Source organism: Seriola aureovittata, chromosome 4 (genome assembly GCF_021018895.1).
Source record: "Seriola aureovittata isolate HTS-2021-v1 ecotype China chromosome 4, ASM2101889v1, whole genome shotgun sequence".
NCBI classification, from domain to species: domain Eukaryota; kingdom Metazoa; phylum Chordata; class Actinopteri; order Carangiformes; family Carangidae; genus Seriola; species Seriola aureovittata.
Window position 1 is genome coordinate 22,870,815 of NC_079367.1, and position 21,215 is coordinate 22,892,029.

Consider the following 21,215-nt stretch of genomic DNA (forward strand, 5'->3'; position numbering starts at 1 on the left):
GGTTTGTTTTCGTAGCAGGGACTAACTAGCTAGCGGATTGACTCGCTGTAAATACTTCTGTGTCATTTTATCGCATAGTTTGTGGTCTGTTGTCAACATTTTGTAAATTTCATCGCAACATGAAAGTCGAGAGTCTCGCACGCCGTCATGGTAAGTTAGTGTAACTTGAAAGCCAAATCTATTTTTGCCGTCTATTTCTTTTTGCCAATGAGTGCTGTTAGCAGTAAATTAACCTGAATATAGTTTCATCTAAACATTGGCAACCACGGGCTACGGCTGTGATTCAAACGTTAGCTAATTTTACCCTCTCGACAATTTGTTTTAAGCAGTTTTATTATCAAGTTAGCTAACGTAGTTGAGTAGCAGCCACGTAACGTGTGGTCGGAAGTAGCAGCAGACTGCCCATCCTAAGCCAGGTATCGCACCATCGAGCTTAAAGCTAACTTGATGTAGTTTATATCAGTTTCTGCTTTCTAATTTAGCGTTTAAGCATGATGCAAACTATTTCTCCTCAGGTGTGCCGTGTGACAACTCATAGGGATTACACAAGTCACCTGGAATGGACTTAGCCTCAACAAACATGTACGACACCTTCAAAGATGAAATCTGGAAAGGTAAGATAAGAGTTATGTGAACTTGCAATGTAAAAATGGGACTTTTAACGTCAGTGCAGTTTAATATAATATAAAATAAGTTTGAACGTTATAAGCTGCATAAAGGTTGTTCTTGTTGCATGGCTGTTCTCATGCATTACAAACGTGTTCATGATGTTCTTCCACCACTTGTACACACAGTTGCATAATTACCAAATAATACTCTTTATACAAACACAAAACTCAAAACAACATGCACTGTACTTTGGATTTGGCGGACTTCATACTAAGCTGTAAGCCATTTTTTATTTCCCAATTTAGAGCTGGGACCACTGGACCCCGACTGGTTTGATATACTGACAGCTCAAGCGTTCACTAATGAGGGAAGTGTCTCTGATCAAGAGGACATCTGTGCTAACCAAGAGGGAAATTTTAAAACGCCTTTCAACAAAACTGCACTTGACAGTCAGCTGTTTTCAACACCCAAAGTTTTCAGACACAATGGAGTTGTGTCCCCTGAAACTGAAGATGAGCAGTCCTTCACTGTTGAGCAAGGTAATGTTTGATCACAATTTGACCGTTGACTAATGCAGTAATATAAATCAAAAATTTCTATAACATTAAATGTATCGAGTCCAGGCTCGGCCGTGGGATCTTTCTGTGTGGAGTTTGCATGTTCTCCCCGTGGCTGACCATAGGTGTGGCTGTGAGTGTGAATGGCTGTCTGTCTCTATGTGTTTGCCCTGCAATGGACTGGCGACCTGCTCAGGGTGTACCCCACCTCTCGCCTGAAAAGATGCTGGGATAGGCTCCAGCCCCCCCGCGACCCTACTAGAGGATAAGCGGTAGAAAATGGATGGATGGATGGATTAAATGTATCCAGAACGGGATTGGATGTCTGCATTGGGCATTTTAAATATGTTATTCTAATTTGTAGTAACCTACTTATGTCTGCATTGATAAGCTTTCCTGAGGTTACATCTATAAAATATTATTTCTCTGTGCTGCACCTTTAGAAAAGGAAACACTGCCATGGACGGCAACACAAAGTCCATGTTTGTTTGAGATGTCAAAAGAGGGGTAAGTGCAACAACAGACTTAGTTACCTGTGCTGTTTGAAAGAGAAGTTCTTAATTTTTTGTATAGTTCTTATTGGTTGCCATGACTAAAAACTGTGTTTTTATCTTGAGTGAATTGTCGTTATCTGATTTTGGATATAACTCTTGATGGTGAAGATTTGTGCTTTGAGGAAAGACTCACATACACAGCTAAAATCATATTCCCACACATTGTTAAGTTGGTGATAATGGAGCTATTTTCAAGTTAGTTTTTCCCTAGTTACTTGTGTTTTCACTGGTGATCGTTATTGTTGGTCTTGTTCTTTTTAGGGTCCCAGGAGTCCGGCCTCAGAGTCAGGACAGTTTTGGTGAGCTGCAAATTAATCTGTATTCCACCTGTTTGAATTACATTTCAAATAAAGATTTAATCATTACTGTTTTTTTTTGCTTCTGTCATTTGTACAGATTTGCTTCCTACCCCAGTAAGTGTATTAAATCAAAGAGTGATGTTATTTTTCCTCCAGTAAATGCCAGTATTTGAATGTGGAGTAATGGATAACGTTAAAGTTTGCCCTCTTTGTGTTGTTGTATGAATGACAGATCAGCCATGCCAAGCAAATATCTGAAAGTCTTGGTGCACAGATTCATCCTGATATATCGTGGACCAGTTCTCTGAATACCCCACCAGCTGTGCTATCCACCCTGATTTTATGTAAGCAAATGACTCAGTTGGTTTTTTGTGTGTGAGAGTGTGTGTGTGAGTGATTTATTAACTAATCATGTGTCTTCTCAATGTTACAGCTAAAACAGATGAGAGTCCCTGCCCAATGAGTGTTTCTGATGAAAAAAATGTTGTTGTGAGTAATTTGTCCAGCCCAATATACAGCAGACATACAGTATATTTATCTCATTAATTTGTAGAATTTTACAGAATGCCAAGTCTTTGGTCTGATGTGTGAAAAGATAGGGAATCAAGGAATCAAGTGATTGTTACTAGGAAATTAAAGGACAAGGCATACCATTATAGTTTACATAGGGATAATTTGGTGTTTGAAATTTCTTCTGAAACTCATTTTTTCTTTCTTACCTGTTTTTAGTTTGTACGGAAGCTTTTTCCTTATCTTTCAAATACATCCAGAGATGGGGCAGTATCACCCAAAAACAATGACGTGCCCACTGTTCACCGAGGTAATGAGTTTTTCCTTTACAATTTGCTCACATTTAGGATGGCACAGTAGCTCTGAGCATGACTGAAAAAGCTATGCATTGCAACAGATTTATTTTGCACAGGTGTTTAGATGCAACATGTAAAATAATACTGATTGTTGGTCTGTAATCAACAGGTGTTGTTTCCCCAGTGTCTGATCATAATCCAGAATTCCACAATTCCCCCCAGAATCGGGGTGAGAGTGTTTGGAGACAGAAGCTACCAGATGCTATTGAGGATGGAGAAATACGCAGCACAGTTGCGAGTGTTCTTGATGGAGCTGAAAATGTTCTCTCAGTATTTTTCGCCAACAGTAGTTCAGCGCTGAGAAAAGTGAAAACTGAAAGAATCAAGAGGAAGCAAATCATTCCAACCAAAGAACATGGTTGCAGCTCTACAGACATGTCATCTACAAAAAATGCTGTGTCCAGCGAACAGAGAACAGATAAGTGGGAACCTGTCAAACTTTCCTCTCCCCCGCCGGTGAAAAATGGAGATGTTGAGATAACCCAGTGGTCTCCATTGAGTTTATCTGAAATTCCTCCCTGTACTGTAGATTCTTCTTGCCATGATAACAGTCGTGTTGCACAAGTGGAAAACAACATTTTAACAGAGAAACTGCCGAGTGACTCTGATTCTGGCCGTTCCATGAGAGGGAGTGGCAGCGAAAAGAAACACCTTTCAAAACAAGATCAAAGGGTGACAAACACCTCTGAGGAGAGTGGAAGTGGATGCACCAAGTTTGAAAATATGAACGTTGGACAAGTTGTTAACCATGGAAACTCGCTGCATCATGATGATGTAGAGATTCACAGAGGTGTCTTTAAGAACATTTTGACAGAACAAAAGCCGAATGACTCTGATTCTGGCCAGCTGTTCAGGCCACCTTTGAAAATCGCAGACTCTGGATTTACTAAGAAAAAGAGAAAATTTATTTATTCTATTGAGATGTCAAAAACACAAGTTCAAGGAAAAGAAACCCAGTCTCAGAAGATTGACCCAGTACCAGGGATTCCAGATTCTGGTAACACATTACTCATTCATGTCAAAGTATTCTTAGATAAAATGATATACACTTTTTATCAACATGGAAACAACCTATTTTTGTACATTGACTGAATTTATCCTTTTTTATCATCATGCTTTCTTTCAGGATACAAAGCCAAGCCGTTGGGGAAAGCACCAGGTGAAGCAGACTGTTGCAGTGTCAGGGGGAATGAGATACAAAAACAGGAAAATGAAGAAAATCTACCTACTTCTGTACAAGCAAAAGTCCAGGATCTTGACATGTCGCAGCTCTGCAGAGATTTTGCGCAAGACTTCAGTCAAATGTTAGACCCCAGTAAAGTAAGTGAAGTAGCAGAGGATACTCCTCGAAATGGCTTCTCCTCATCGGCTTGTCTGTCAGTCATGAGACGAGCTAAACAGAGAGCAAGGCAAACAAATGTTAACCAGGACTGTAATGGTGTCGGTAACGGAGGACACGTTTCTAACACTAATCAAAATTACTCCATCAATGAGGGCACAGTCAGTGACAGTGGATTCCAGTCTGCTGTTACAGATGACACTCACCTGACGACAACATTGTGTATTCTTCCCAGCTCGGAGAACATTGGTCAAAGTCAGAAGTGGACTGGATGTACAGCTGGTATCCACACGACTGCTTCTTTTCTATCTACAAACACAGGAAATGGAAAATATCCTTTGGATGATATTTTACAAGAAGCTGACACTGATGCCAAGCTGCACAGTGCAATAAAGGAAAGCCAGACACTGGGCCCTTGCAGAGAGAGTGAGTTGCACACACAGAGCACATCAACACAACCCCCGAGCAGTGCAAAAGGAACCGCAAATAACCTTAATTGCTTTCCACTCAATAGTCAAGTTAATGGCAGTTTCCCAGAGAAAACAACAGTTTCTCTTTCTTCCGTCCATGCATCAGGATTCAAAACTGCTTCAAATAGGGGTATACAAATTTCTTCAGCCAACCTAGAGAGAGCCAAGCGTCTCCTTGAAGAGAATGAAGCTGAAAGGACGTTTAGTGATCAGCCCATCAACAGAGACCATGACGCTAAAGAGGAAGTTAGCATGACTAATCAAGCAGTATTGAAAAATACAGTCTCTAACTCAAACCAGCCACCTTATTCATGTGAAAAGTTTGGGGATATCAGTTGCCAGTTAACAGCTTCACAAAAAGCTGATGTGACAGAACTGTGCACTCTCCTGGAAGAAGCAGATAGCCAGTTTGAATTTACACAGTTCAAAACTGCAAAGCTGCAGCAGCATTGTCAAGATAATGTAACCTGTCCCCAAAAAGTTGACAAAGAACTTGACCCTGATTTTCTTATGGGCATTGATTTTGATGACAGCTTTAGTTCAGATGCTGAAAAGCACCTGGCAATAACTGTGATGCTTGATAAAAGGGCCCCAGTTTCAGATGGTAAAGCAAACTGTGTGACATCAAAGGGAAAGAGTAAATCCACAGTTATATCATCGTCAAGTGCAATGAAAAAAGAAAATTCTTCTACTGAAGACGTGTCTTCCTCTTCGAAGCACACCTCAGAAGGCAGTATTATGTCAGCTGAACCCAAAAACCTTGACAGAGCTGGGTTCACTGAAACAAGCAAGCAGGAGAACAAAAATCCTTTGATGCTTGGTGTAGGATTTAAAACTGAGAGAAGAAATGTTTTGAGAGTTTCAAAAAAATGTTTTAGCGAAGCTAGAGCTTTGTTTGCAGATTTAGAGGAAAATCTGACAGATCAGAAATCACCAGATGCGCAAAGCAGTGAAGTTGATGCTAAAACCGAGCAGAGGCGGGTCACAAGCATTAGAGATAAAGATTCTGCCAGAAATTTTGAAAATAGAATGGACAAATCCATGTGTCGAAGTGGGTTCCAGATGGCCAGTGGGAAAGGGATTAATATTTCAGAAAAAGCTATTCAAGAGGCAGATGCTTTCTTCAAAGACTGTGACATCAGTGACAGCAGCACTGGCATGTCAATAAAACAAAAAAAGGGCATAGAATCCTTGCCTGCAAGTGTCAGTCATAAGAAAAAACATTCAAAATTCAAAAATGTCGAGGGGATTAAAGAAAACGTCTCTGAAGCACCAATCTGTGAATTTGAAAAAGTGAAGGCTGGACCAGCAACAGAGGTTTTGAGGCATAATGTGGAGATTCAGAGTTCTGCTTTTAAGAATACATCGGCTTTACCAAATGCAGTTTCTTTCCATGGAAACTTGTCGGAGAGCACTGGTTCCTCTGCCATTAATCGGTTGAGCAATGGAGGTGGATTCTCTACAGCCAGTGGGAAGAAAGTATCTGTGTCAGCTGATGCAATGAAAAAAGCCCAGTGTCTTTTGAATGAAATTCATACAGATGAGGACACAAAGGAACAACTGAAACAGAAAGGAGATGCTCTAAGAACAGGTCATCTCGCCAATCAGATTCAAGTTGCACCACCTAAAAATGACGGATTTCAGACAGCCAGTGGCAAAAGAGTTGTCATTTCATCTGCAGCTCTCAAGAAAGCAAAATCATTGTTGAGTCAATGTGAAGCAGTTGAGGATGAAGTCAGTGTAAAACCAACACATTCCAAGATGCCTGTTCTTAGCCTTTCATCCAGGAATAGTGGATTTCATGCAGCCAGTGGTAAGCCTGTGGCACTTTCAGCTGAGGCCCTCCAGAAGGCAAAAGCTCTTTTCAGTGACATCACTTTCAGTGCAGAGATCCCAGCTGTTTCAGACACAAGGAATAGCGACAAGAAACAAGACAATACTGGAAATTCAGACAGAGTACAATGTGGTTTCATGACTGCAGGGGGATCAACTGTCCGTGTGTCTCAGAAAAACCTGTTGAAAGCCACAAACATTTTGAAAGAATTTGATGATTGTTCTATTCCTGCAAAGGCAACGCAAGGAGCAGATGCTTTCTTCAAAGACTGTGACAATATGGACAGTAGCAATGGAATCCGTGATAAAAGTGTAGAACCTGTGAGAGGGAGTCGCAGTGAGAAGAAACACCTTTCAAAATTTAAACAACATCAGAGGGTGACAAACACCTCTGAAGAGAGTGGAAGTGGGTGCGCTGAGTTTGAAAATTTGAGTCTGCGACCAGTTGTCAACCATGAAAACTTGCTGCATCATGATGATGTGGAGATTCCCAAAGGTGTCTTGAAGAACACACCAGACTCTCCAAATGGAAACCCGCCTTTGATGGCAACGCCACTTTCTTCCCCATTGTGCACAATATCAAAGAACATCGGTTCCTCTGTCTTCAGTGAATTTAGCAGCAGTGGTGGTGGATTCTGTACCGCCAGTGGAAAAAAAGTATCTGTGTCGGATGACGCAATAAAAAAAGCAAAATCGCTATTGAGTGAAAGTGCTGTCTTTACGGACACAAACAAACAACTGAAACAAAAAGAAGACCGTTTGCCACCACAGAACAGTGGAAAAGGAGTTGCTATTTCATTTGCAGCCCAGAAGAAAGCAAAACCTCTGTTAAGTGAATGTGACGGAGTTGAGGACAAAATCAGTGTAAAGCCAACACATGCCAAGATACCAGATTCTTGTTCATCACTCAGGAATGGTGGATTTCTTGCAGCCAGTGGTAAGCCTGTGGCATTTTCTTCTGAGGCCCTCCAGAAGGCAAAAGCTCTCTTCAGTGACATCAGTTTCAGTGCAGAGATCCCAGCTGTTTCGGACACAGGGAAGAGTGATAAACACAAAGATACTCGAATAAATACAGAAAAAGTACATTGTGGTTTCACAACTGCGGGGGGAGCCAAAGTCCGCGTGTCAGAGAAAAATCTTTTGAAAGCAAAGAACCTTTTGAAAGAATTTACAGATGGGGAGAGTCATGATTCAAACTCATGCTCAACAAGCCCACATGACGCCCATAAAACAGATCCATCAAAAGTGAAAGATGTGAAAAGTTCAAATTCTAATGTCACCACAGCCAGAGACAAGGACATGCCTGCGAGGGAAAGTGCCCCTAAGGTGGTCAAATGTGTTCAGTCTATGAAAGAGACTTACCATGAAAATGAAACTCTACAAAATTCAAGTGCACATGGTTCTGTTTCGATCAAAGAAAAGGCGCTTAAAGAGGCATCGAAGTGTAAAGAAGGCAAAATTACCCCATCATCGGTGGACAACCTCCATGACACTCCCGGAGCTGAGATGGCAAATGTGTTGGACAATGAAGTAAATCATACAAGCAGCAGAGAGGGACCGAAGCTCAAAAGGTCAGAGGAGTCTTCAGGTCTAATATTACAGTCACTTAATCTCAGTGGCTGCACTGAGACCCAGCAGAAGTTTCTGGCCCAGGAAGCTCTTGACTGCACTAAAGCTTTGTTAGAGGATGAAAGTCTAGCTGGCCAGAGTCTCTCAGTGACGTTAGAAAATGTGCCACAGCGAGATGACCCAAAATCCAACAACAGATCTGTAGAGGAACAAAAAGGAAGAGGGAAAAGATCAGTAGACGATGCAGATATGACTGGTAAGTGGCTGCACATCTTATCTCAGTGTTTTCAGATCTTACTGAATATGGACTATTTAAAGAACAAATTAATTTAATTGCAATTCTTTCAACTGGGGTCAAAGTTTTGACTATTTTAGCCCTGTTAGACATTTTAAGTTAATAGATTTTTCCCATATTGCACATGAACTGTTATTTAGGAAATTAACAAAAAAAATTAAGATGTTTGATTATTACTAACCTTAAGCTGTGAATCTGTGTGTTATAGCCATCACTATTAATCTTATCTAATCTCTAATGGTTGACTTGACTTGTTTTGACATATTCTAGGCCAACCTCCGCTGAAAAGACGATTGCTGGAAGAATTTGATAGGACTGTTGATGGTCCAAGATGTTCAACACTCAGACCACAAAAAAGTTGTCCAAATAGTAAGTCATTAGCACTGAAACTAATTATCTCAAGAATGCATACCTTGTCTTATAAATTAAATGACTCTTGATCCGTTTTTTTTTTTTCCTTAATTAAGGTGTAATTAAAGACAGAAGAGCTTTCAAGTACAGCGTCTCTCTTCATCCAAACATCACAAGGCCACACAAGTAAGTTGCCTTTGAGTTGTTATCCATGGTTTCAAGCAGCAGACACAAGTTTTCAGCTCTTTGTGATCTATGTTATTTTTTTTGTCTTACAGGAATGGAAAAACCTATGTGGAAACCAGCCAGCAAAAGACAACACCAACACAACATTCAGCCTCAGGAGAGAGCAGATCAGCACATTCCAAGATGCCAGTGTTTGTTCCTCCATTCATGAAAAACACAAAGACCGAGAGTCACAAGAATACACTCCTCAAGGACAACATAAGAACACCTTCTGCATTTGTTCCCCCATTCAAAAAACAAAGAACTATTGTCCAAGAGAGCTCATCTAAACCACAAGAGGAGGAGAATAAACACCACTATCTCTTTGTAGCACCCTCTTACAGCAACATTTTTGTACCGCCCACTAAAAAGAAACAAAGCAGTATAGATGTAACTGGTAATAGAAGCAAAGAAGACATTGAGACAGTGGCCTTGCCTGATACTACAAACGATTATTTGAAGGATAATCAAAATGTTCCTGTTGGCTGTGGATCAGAGGACGCTGCTGCAGAGGCATCATGTGTGGAGAACACATTTTCCAGAAGCCAAGGTGAAGTAACCTTTTGGGATGAAGTCAGTATGATACACTGTAAACACTCTGTATAACAGGTACAAATATGTTGTCTTTATGGTTTACAGACATGTTTCTGAATCTTGAAAATGTGGAACTGGCACGGGATATGCAAGACATGAGAATCAGGAAAAAGAAGCGGCAGACGAATCGACCATTTCCAGGCAGTTTGTTTCTAACCAAAACCTCGGGGGTTTCGAGGATCCCATTAAAAGCTGCAGTAAATGGAAAACCTCCTGCAAGATACACTCTAAAACAGGCAAGGCCAGGACTTCAGAGTGTATGTTGTCACAGTGCATTTTGTTGTATTTAATTTAAATATCTGTAATGTAAACATCTTGATGCTGCTGTGTTTCAGCTGTATGGATATGGAGTACATCAGCATGTGTCTGAGATCACAAGTGAGACTGCAGAAACCTTTCGCTTCAATTTGCAACAGTTCCTCAAACTGGAAGCATTTATAGACGGAGGTGGTGTTCAGCTTGCTGATGGAGGATGGCTGATCCCCAGCAACGATGGGACTGCAGGGAAAGAAGAGTTTTATAGGTATTATTAATTTGAGGTTGAGTTTAAATCAGTCTTTGTAATCGTAGTCGTATTATACTGTTTGTTTTTTATTAAACCAGGTATATCTTGGTGTCTGCAAATGCAGCCTGCGGGCCGATAGCACTGAACATCATCCTGTTTTTCGCTGTCCACAGAGCTTTATGTGACACCCCAGGTGTGGATCCTAAGCTGATAAGTGAGGAGTGGGTGTACAATCACTACAAATGGATTGTGTGGAAACAGGCCTCCATGGAAAGATCTTTTCCAGAAACAATGGGAAGCCTCCGTCTCACGCCAGAGCAGGTTCTCCTACAGCTCAAGTACAGGTATGTAGGATTGTATTTTTTATCAGTTCTATGAATGTGTAAATACCAAATATACTCCTGAACAAACCCTAGTATTACACATAGCATAATGCCATTTGTGTAATCTTTACAATAGGCTTGGTTTTACTGATGCGGACAATGATTATTTTTTCATTATTGACTGATCTGTCAATTATTTTCTTGATTAATTGTTTGGTCTTTAATATGTTGAGTTTACTAAAAAGAATGACTGTCACAATTCCCTACAGCCCAAGGTGATGCCTTCAAATATCTTGAATTGTCCAAACAATAGTGAAAGATACAGTTTACTATCACAGAAGACAAAGAAGCTGAAACCAATTAAATTTGCTATTTTTACTTGGGGAAAAAAATGACTTAAAACTATTAAGATACTTGTGGATTATTTAAATGATTTACTTTATTAAGTACTTCAGTACTTCTACTTGGTTAGATTAAATTATATAAGAATAAAAAAAGTTTGAGTAAATATGTCATTTCTACATATGTCACATGTCATTTTTACATATTTACATACATTCTTATTTTGCTAATGGATAAAATACATGGGAAGAGCAGTATGCTTATGTAAATTAATTTTATTGTATTTTTTTGACGAATGAAGTGTTTTAATTTTACATTTAATGTTAATTAATTATTTACTTTATTTTACATGTCTCAGATATGATGTGGAGATCGACCACAGCCGTAGGCCAGCTCTGAGGAAGATAATGGAAAAGGACGACACAGCAGCCAAAACCCTGGTGCTCTGTGTTTGTGGGATCGTCTCCAGGGGTCAATCCCCAAACAGACAGAGTCGTAATGACACCAAGACTCCACAAGGAGCTGATGCCAAGGTTGAATCCCCATCTGCAGTTGTTTGGCTGACAGACGGATGGTACGCCATTAAAGCCCAGCTGGATGAACCTTTGACTGCCATGCTTCACAAAGGTCGACTGGCTGTCGGTTGGAAGCTGATCATCCATGGGGCTCAGCTGGTGGGATCACAAGATGCTTGCTCACCTCTGGAGGCACCTGAATCACTCATGTTAAAGGTACTTTAACAAGGGGATCAAAAGTTGTTCTATCTTTCGACAAGTTCAACAAACATAACATGTTGACTTATTGTTTGTTTTTTGTTTTTAGATTTGTACCAATAGCAGCAGACCTGCACGGTGGGATACTAAGCTGGGATTTCACAGAGATCCCCGGCCATTCCTGCTTCCTGTCTCCTGTTTGTATAGAAATGGAGGGCCAGTAGGATGTGTGGACATTACCATACTGAGAAGCTACCCCCTACAGGTGAGTTTCATCTTTGATTAATTTACTATCACTCCTGGAAGTCCATTTTACAATCCATTTGACTGTATGCTTGTTACATTTTTCAGTGGATGGAGAGGAAACCAGATGGGGGCGTTGTGTTCCGTTCTGTTCGTGCAGAAGAGAAGGAGGCGAGACGATATAGCAGCCACAAACAGAAGGCCATGGAAATCCTTTTTGCCAAGATTCAAACTGAATTTGAAAAAGAGGAGAAAGGTAGGAATATTTTTGGCTTGTTATGTACATATTGAGTTGGGAGAAGTTTTAACAAGTTCTCATCTTCAGGTAATAACAAACCTCAACGCAGAAGACGGACAATAAGTCGTCAGGATATTGCAAATCTGCAAGATGGAGAGGAGCTGTATGAAGCAGTGGGGGATGACCCATCTTACCTTGAGGTGATAGGAAATTTACTTTACATATTGTTGACTTAATGTCTTTTTATGAATAGAGTTTTAGTTGCATATCTTTCTTACTTCCATGCCCTAGGCTCATTTGAGTGAACAACAGTTAGAGACTCTACAAACCTACCGTCGCTCTCTGATGGAGAAGAAGCAGGCTGATCTGCAGGATCGATACCGTCGAGCTCTGGAAGCAGAAAACGATGATGGGGGCTGTCCTAAACGAGACGTTACACCTGTGTGGAGACTCCATATTGCTGACTCCATGGGCCAACCTGGCAGTGGTGTGTGTGTTTTTCCTCTATTTTGACTTATTAATGATTACTTCAACTTATGTACTGTTGTGGGTCCAAATACCGGTTGTAATTTATTTTTCTTGGTTTTAGTTTACCAGTTGAATCTCTGGCGGCCTTCCTCGGATCTACAGTCTTTACTGAAAGAAGGCTGTCGATACAAAGTCTATAACCTCACCACTTCAGATGGAAAGAAACGCAGCGGCATTGAAACTGTTCAACTCACTGGGACAAAGAAAACACAGTTTCAGGACCTACAGGTATTATAGGAAACTACTGTCTTTAGTACACATGATTTACCTATGGAGTTATGCATACAATGTATGTGAATTATTAGATGATGGAGATATTTTCTAATATGTATGATTTGTTTTATCATCCAGGCTTCCCAGGAGTGGTTAACAGCTCGTTTTCAACCGAGGGTTTCTACCAATTTTGTGAATATTCAAAACCCAGAATTCCAGCCACTGTGTGGAGAGGTTGATCTCACAGGATATATCATCAGTGTCATAGACGGACAGGGTTGGTGATTTTTTTTTTTTTTTCCTCTTTACTATTTCTTCCATAACCATATAGTTCACTGAATAATTGTTTTTACTTTTGAATACAGGTTCCTCTCCTGCATTTTATTTGGCTGATGGAAGACTGAACTTTGTTAAAGTGCGCTGTTTCAGCAGCTTTTCTCAGTCTGGCCTGGAAGATGTCGTAAAACCCCGTGTGCTGTTGGCTCTGAGTAACCTGCAGCTCAGAGGTCAGTCCACATGTCCCACTCCTGTTGTGTACGCTGGAGATCTGACCGTCTTCTCTACAAACCCCAAAGAGGTTCATCTACAGGAATCCTTTAGCCAGCTCAGAAACCTGGTCCAGGTACAGTGCTTAAATCCAAAACCTTTTAGCTGCTGACATGCTTCAAAAACAGTATTTATCATTCAGCTTCTACATCAAAGGCTGGACGCTCTCACAGCCAAAATACTTCATGTGGTGAAGAAATCAGAATGAGACATATACTAAAATGGTTAGACGTGGGTGTTGACTTTTCTCTTTTGTACTTCCTTTGTTTGGATACAATAAAATGTCATAACTATAATTTTTGTCATGTGTTTTCAGAGTCAGGAGAACTTTTTTCCAACTTGTGAGGAGAAGCTTTCACATTTAGTCAAGTCTAATGGCCTGAGCTCCATCTGTTCTCCAGCTCTGCAACCACAAACCCCAGCTTGTACATCAGACAGAAGACAAGACACCAGTGTGAGTTTATGCACTTGCTGTGGTATCTAGGGCTGTTTAATACACTTGCTCTCATAACCACTTGTAGTTGATTTAAAAGCTAAAATTGTGTTCTTTATATGCAGCTGGTATGTCAGCAGCCAATCAGAAGCCTTGGATCCTTCACACCTGTCAGCAGAAACACTCCTGCAGCAACCCCTTCAACTGAGAAAGACTCCAAAAGCCTGAAGAGGAGAAGAGCTCTGGACTATCTTTCTCGTATCCCGTCTCCACCATCTCTCGCCCATCTGGGCGCAGTGGCTTCTCCAAGTGTAAATAAGACATTCAACCCCCCTCGGAGGTCTGGGACACCAAGCACTTTAAAAACTGTACAGACTCCAGCTCGCAAACCTGTTGTTCCGCAGGTGGAAGATGAATGGGTGAATGACGAGGAACTGGCGATGATTGATACTCAAACATTGCTTGCTGGTGGTTTACTGTAGGTACATAAGACTGTATGATGATGAGTACGCTGCAACTTCGGAAAAACTGTACAAATTAGTGAAAAAGGTAAAGGCTACGCATGGTCTATGTTCTGTAGTTTTTGTAGTCTCACTGGACTAATTAAAGTGGAGAAATTGCCAGTAAAATCATGTCATCACTTCCTACCATTCCTCTTCTCTTCTGTCTACTTTTCTGTCTGTAAAGTTAAGTAAGTTAAACACAAATTTAGCTTCATAAACCCCTAATTGTGTTTTGTTTGAAGCCAGATAACTGAGAGATGATCAGGAGCTGTCACGCCAATAAATAGTGACAAACTTTTTTTAAATAACATACATGTACTGTATAGGATAGTGCAATACTTAACAAACTGTGGCTCATGATAGTTTAAGACAAAATTGTAAAGCACTTTAAATAGTTATTTAGACCTACTTTGAAAGCAAGTGATTCTCTATTGTCATTTTAATAGTAAAGCTCAAACTAAACATAACTACATAATATAATATATTATAATATAATATGTATAAAAATGTGCCTTACATTTGTTATATCATTCCAGAAGAAAAGATCATAAATGCAGTCTCAAAGTGTCACTTTAAAAGGTAGTTAACACCAACACTCTACAGTATATCTTAAAACTAATCCTGTTTAAATACAAGTTATCATAAAAGTATTTTAGATTTTATGGGAAAACAGCTGGATTGATTGAAAGTAACAGCGGCCACTGAGTGTAGTTTGTGCTGCTCCAGACCAGCTGGTGGCGCTAACGCACTCACTTGCGGGTTAGCTAGCCGTTAATGAGGAAAAGAAGGACAATGTTACTTCCGTAAACACAAGGCATTGACAATGTTGAAATTGTGTGCCGGGTTTTTTTTTGGTTAATGTTTTCCCCCCATTATTTATTCGTATTTGATGTATACGGTAAGGATTCACGAATAACGACATTTACTCTATGTTGGTATGATGAGGTAGTGAAGTATTAAACGTAACAAAGTTTTTTTCACCGTCTTCTGTCTAACTCGTGTCATGGCATTAGCTAACGGTTAACTGTTAGGCTTGATTTCGGCTTTGGCTTAAATTAATGTAAAATTACTTCAATGACTGTAAGTGCGCAAACACACTGTCATACTGATTTACCTTTACAATGAAATTGTAAACATGGATTTAATAATGACAACTTATGTTATAATGAAAATAACTACACCGCTTAGTTATAATTGTATACGTTCTAATATAGTAACTTTGTTTTAATGTGTTTTCATGCAGATGTCTTACACCGAATCCTCCTGTTCGGCCTCTCCTGATGTAGAAAGCTCTTGTGTGGGTGAAAGTACTGAAGGTGGTAGAGATGCCTCTGCTGACAAAAACCCTGTTTGTGTGAGCAGTGACTGCATCAGTCGGGACAGCAGTGTGAGGGAGCGTGTGTTAAAGGAGGTAGGACTCACCAGCACCACCTTCATTGGTCCGGCATTTCCTCCAGAAATAGCCACAATCAAGTCTGACATTGAAGACACACTGAGCGAGTTTTATAAAGAGCTTGAGAAGATCGATACACCTGATGGTGCTAATGGTAACCCAGGGAAACAAGGTAAATGTTTTGTTCAACCACCCTCACCTCCAAAAACATCTAGCAGCAAACAGACTCAGGATGTACGCAAGGAGAAAAGTGTTCACGCAATGAAATCTGAAAAATCTGACGGCTTCCGGAAAAGCAGTGGACAGAACCAGCCCTCCTGGCCTCACTGGTATCAAAATAAGCCATACTACCCCAGAAGGCCGAGACCAGGCATGGACCCGAGTTTTGGTAGAGCTGCTCCAACTCAAAATAACTGGAATTATCCTCAACCACTGGACAGACCACCAAACCCAAGATTACATACACCCCCATTCCATCACGCACCACCCCCATCTGCATTCCCAAATCCCCAAAACCCGCCACCACACATGAATCATAACTGGAGAAGTTCAGGCATGCCGAACCAGTATCAAGAGGAGGCACATTTTCCAACATTTTCAAGCTTCCCATCTCAGAATGTATACAGTCCCCCCACTCAGGGCTATTATGGAGATTATCCACATCACTTAGACAGGGACGAACGGGGTTGTAGCTACGACACATACTCAGATGACGGAAATAGGGGATGGCCTAGAGACAGAGAAGAAGAGTGGTCTCAGTTCGATGAAGACAATGACAGGGGCCAGAGATTTGTTTCTGAAAATGAACTCTGGAAGCAACAGCATCACTGCCGATCTTCTGATAACACTCATGCATCCTCTTCTTTGGTGCTGATCTTAATGAGGGGATTGCCAGGATCTGGGAAATCTACACTGGCCAGGTACGTCTGTGTAATCTTCATTCACTTGAATGTGTGTATTCAGTTTAAAAGAGCCTAACACTCAATTTCTAAGCCTGAATGTATTATCTTAGTTGTACATTTGTGACGTGTCTCTCTCACAGGGAGCTGCTCACCACTGGTCCCAGTGGGCTGATACTGAGCACAGATGACTACTTTGCTCAAAAGAATGGCTACCGCTATGACCCAGGCCTTCTTGGCGTGGCACATGAATGGAACCAGAGCAGAGGTATTGTCTCCCTAAACGCTCACGCGACTTAAGTGGTTCGTCATAATTATTTCCTTAGCATGAGAAAAGTTTTCATTGCATCACAAAGGCATTTCTGTCAGGGCAGTCTTTTTATTGTTGTCTTCATAATTACTATTATGAACTTTTTACACTTACAGTATCGTTCAAAAGTTTGGGGCACTAAAAGTAAAGCAAGTTTTCTTTCAAAAATAATGCCATGAATAGTTTTTATTTGTAACTTCATACAAAGTGCACTAAAAACTTTAATGAAATAGATATTTGGTGTGACCACCCTTTGCCTTTAAAGCAGCATCAGTTCTCCTCGGTACACATGAACACGGTTCTTCAAGGTACTTGTAATCCCAGACTCCATAATGTTGAGCTCATGGCCCTGTGGGGGACGTACCAGCTGTTGCAGGACTCACTGAAGATAGCTTAATGGCTCTGGCTATATGTCCGGGGTCATTTCCACTCAGCGGAATGAATTTTGAACCAATCAGAAGCCTCCTTGATGGTATTGCGTAGTGGATAAGAATCTAAACATCTAAATGCCTGACACATTTGCACAGTACTGTGTCTGAAGAGGAGTTACAGTGGTCTGGTGAACCACTATTTAAATCAAAAATGTTAAAAGGTGCCCGTTCAGCCAGTGAAGTCTTTGCAATATGAGGAAAACAAGTTAAGCTTTAGAAATGTGGTTTGATGAGATTTTTATTTTCTTGCCAGAACTTTGTTCAATAATTTTTTGTGTGTGTGTTTAATCGTCTTTCAGCTAAAGATGCTATGCATGATTGCCGGTCTCCAATTATTATTGATAATACAAACATTCAAGCCTGGGAAATGAAGCCATATGTCAAAATGGTAGGTGGTGATGTCACATATTAATAGTACTAATGAACTAATAAATAGTGTTTCATAGATCCTAATAAAAATGTCCAACTTTTGAACAGGCCTTGGAGAGAGGATACAAAGTGGACTTCTGTGAACCTGACACCAGCTGGAAGTTGGATCCTTATGAGCTTGAAAAGTATGATTCCTTATTAATTATCATATCACACATTCATGCCGGTGCAGACTTTGAAAACTGAACTTCCTAACATGACCTCACTGCACTTCTTTAACCTCAAGGAGGAACAAACATGGTGTTCCCCAGGAGAAGATCATGCAGATGCTGGATCGCTTTTCATTTCCCATATCCATAGACATCGTCATGAGTTCACCAGAGCCGCCTCACATTAACCAGAGACGTCGACCAGAGCATGCGCAGACGATGAGGAGAAACAGAGACTTCTGTTAGTTACTGCAAGGATTTAACCAGCCAAATAATTTGCCTTGAAGAACAACATTTTTGTAATGGTTTAAATACTGTTGCTGCTGTTTCTACATGATTTTAATATATAATTTTGTATGATGTAAATTTGTGGAATGGCAAAACAAATATATTTTCTCTAAAGAAGTTTTCATTATTAAATTGTCATGTGTAAAATCTTTGCTAGAAAAACTCTTTTCTACATTCCACTCTATTATTTTTGAAATTTGTAAAATATGGAACAACATGGAAAACCATCTGCCTAATGTTAGTTTCCTGTTTAAATTGATTACCAGTTGCTTGTTAAAATAGTTTTCAGCATATTCTCATTCCCTTAAATCTGCAGAGCATCTGTGAGAATATTCTGTTCTGGTAAACCACAAGTTTATCTCTATGGTTGTACAAACGCATTTTTGTTTTGAGCCAAAAAGTTGCTCGTTCTCTCTGTTGGTGCTTGCAAGACACATCAAAATGCAATTTGTAATGTAATTTATTTGTTTATTTCTCAATATTTTATCAATTGGACAATTTCTGCTTTTTTTAATTTTAGTTTTTGGGCTAAACTGTGAAAGTGAAGCAATAGTGAATATACCGGTAGTACAAAATAGCCATAAACTGTTGAGTCTTGTTAAACACTCAGTTTCCCATGGGACCAGCTGGCCAAAGCAGAATAATCCCACTACACCTGCAGTGCGAAAACAATATATAGAGACATAAGCACTGTAGCTTCTCTGATATTCAGCAGAATAATAGTGAGTGTGGAGTGTGACGTGCCAGTTTGATAGCATTCATTACTGGGTCTCACAGGAAATCACATTTTGCCTTTGTATTCCCTCTGGTGTTCATTAAAGCAGCACGAACAGGTGCTGCTTTATTGACTTCAGCCAGGGATTATTTTTGTCTGGACCTCAAGATTGTTGTTGCTCGAACGTATATCTCCATTTGAGGAGGCATTTTGATCCAATCAGTTTGAAATTTTATACATCAAATGGTGTTGGCTGAAATCATTATTATACCATGTTAGACCCAACTGTTTTATTGCTGTGGATTTTGGGCCATGCTCATATTTTCCAGTGGAGCTTCACGTGACAGATCTGGGTTAGTTTTTCTGTTCTCTGCTTCACATTATGCAGACCTCGCTGTTTCATGTTTAAAAATAGCACAAAAGGAAAAGAACATTGAAAACTGGATGCACATAAAGTGAGAGTTATTTCAACCAAGTATGTGCTGGTTTTGGCTGATAGAGGATGATCAGTGGAGGCTTAAAATACCAAGGGGGGGACATCTTGCATTAGTACCCCAGCAGTAACTGCAGGTAAAGCTATGTATGGTTGTTAAGATTGTCAGAGGTCATTTTGAAAGGCTTGTGATGTTATTAAGCAAATACCCTCATTAAGTGTCTTTCAGTCCATGATAGTAAGGGTCCACTTTTCTTTCAGTCCTCCTCATGTGGTATCTCATCATTAGTTTTGAAACTTCGCCCTGCTATATCATCTTATTTTACAGTGTTTTAAACTGATTCCAATTAGTCAAGATGATATTTACTGCAGTTTGAAACACTGTATAGTATTTCCTTTAATTTGTCCCCCTCCTGTTGGACAGACATGGACATTACACAGATGCCAGCAGCACTTTCATCACAAGACTGAAGTGCATTTTCTGGTAGACTTTGTCCAATTGGTCTTGACAGTCACAAACTCAGAACCTGTGATTTTTCCTCACATTGCTGAGGAGCATGTGATCCCTCCATGGAATAAAATTGTTTGCTCCCTTATGCTGTCTCAAGTTTGATTGTCCAAGACTTGTCTGCAACTGCATGTCTTTTCCCTGCAGGTTTGTTAACATCGCACCAACCTTGACCTACAGAATCTAGAGCCAATGTGCAAGCCAACAGTTAGCACTTCATGAAATCATGTGTCACATCTTTTCTTCAGTATAAATACAGTGTATCATATGCCAAGATGAAGTCAGTCTGCAATAGCTACAAGACAGGAAATACAAAACTGATGGGCCACTGGTACAGTCAGATGACCCAAAAATTCCTGCCTTTTTAGTCTGAGCTGTTTAGTTGGGTGTCCCTGACATAACAATGACCTTGTGTAAGAGTTTTAGAGAAGCCTTTAAATGGACAAAGCCTCCTTATCTCCGTTGAAGAGGTGGCAGTTTGACTCATTGTGATTGTTGAACATGTGACCTGTGATAATTATTTGACTTCAAGAAACTGGTGCATCTAGGCACAAGATCAACCAGTGAGTCAATAACAAAAATCAATCAATAAAGAAGACAAAATAAACTGTGATGAGAAGGGCAGTGGTGTTACTACTTCAGACAATTTATGTAAGATAGTAACAGATTTTATATCAAAACAGAGTCCTTCATAGACATTTCAGGAGCTTTGATGGTTCCATTCTTCTTGTAAGAATATTTAATGTAGCATGAAATAATCTCCGGCAACCAACTCAGGAACACCAATATATTATCAGCATGGGGCATAATGGCAGCTGCCTTCTGTTTCTTAAAGGGAAAAGCTTTGACCTTTGAAATCCTGGAGCTGTTCAACACCGTGGTCCTTGATAAAGCCGTGGTCTGTACATGAGCAGGAGCATTGGACACTTTGTTACACACAGTGATATGAACTGCTCTAGGAAATGAAATGAACAGCTCATTTCCACAGAAAAACAAGATTATTCTATTTGGCAGCAGTTTGGCCTAATGCAGACAAGCTGGTAGTCAACACAGAGTTCCCAACATGGGTGGTCAGTTTGCCTCCTTCACACACACATTATCTGAGACGTGACCTCATGTGGGTAACCACATGTCTTTCCTTGTAATTTCTATTGGTAGCTATTGGGATTTGATTATAGCACACTCCAATCTTTGCACTATCCATTTACTTAGAAAGGCTTTCTTTCAGTGACCTTCCTGGAGCATGTATAGAAATGATCTTTCTATTATTAGAAGATCACTTATTATAAGACTTTCTTCCTTTAATTATACTGTGCAGAGAGCTTCAGCAGCTCCAGCAAGCCTTTATCTCATGAATGTACAGTGGATTTCAACTTTGATTAAATTGTTCAAATTGTACTTTTATTTAATGTAGTTTAAGTTAAACTAAGCAGTATTTTTCACTCTTTATATACAATAATTGTTGGCAATGTTTTACATTTATCCTTTATGCTACAGCAAATCTATGAATAC

General features: G+C 40.1%; 1 protein-coding gene across 1 annotated transcript; it reads left to right on the forward strand.

Moving 5' to 3' along the window:
• Window positions 1–15: 15 nt before the first annotated feature.
• On the forward strand, window positions 16–19,791 carry brca2 (BRCA2 DNA repair associated). The gene is made up of 32 exons (XM_056374293.1): window positions 16–150; window positions 516–614; window positions 915–1,148; window positions 1,610–1,673; window positions 1,982–2,019; window positions 2,117–2,133; window positions 2,252–2,363; window positions 2,453–2,508; window positions 2,749–2,839; window positions 2,995–3,882; window positions 4,012–8,352; window positions 8,662–8,760; window positions 8,859–8,928; window positions 9,021–9,517; window positions 9,607–9,797; window positions 9,897–10,084; window positions 10,240–10,410; window positions 11,090–11,462; window positions 11,554–11,709; window positions 11,796–11,943; window positions 12,013–12,125; window positions 12,217–12,412; window positions 12,515–12,681; window positions 12,805–12,943; window positions 13,032–13,288; window positions 13,529–13,666; window positions 13,771–14,124; window positions 15,392–16,461; window positions 16,584–16,708; window positions 17,481–17,569; window positions 17,659–17,735; window positions 17,837–19,791. Exons 2-32 carry the CDS (start codon window positions 560–562, stop codon window positions 18,003–18,005), a joined length of 10,683 nt encoding a protein of 3,560 aa, XP_056230268.1. The 5' UTR covers window positions 16–150; window positions 516–559; the 3' UTR covers window positions 18,006–19,791.
• The last annotated feature ends 1,424 nt before the right edge of the window (window positions 19,792–21,215 follow it).

Excerpts from the sequence above, each read along its gene's own strand:
- brca2 (XM_056374293.1), top strand. The coding sequence starts at position 560 with ATGGACTTAGCCTCAACAAACATGTACGACACCTTCAAAGATGAAATC. Across the intron at positions 1,674-1,981 it reads TTTGAGATGTCAAAAGAGGG|GGTCCCAGGAGTCCGGCCTC; the intron begins GTAAGTGCAACA and ends TGTTCTTTTTAG. Across the intron at positions 13,289-13,528 it reads AGCTCAGAAACCTGGTCCAG|AGTCAGGAGAACTTTTTTCC; the intron begins GTACAGTGCTTA and ends ATGTGTTTTCAG.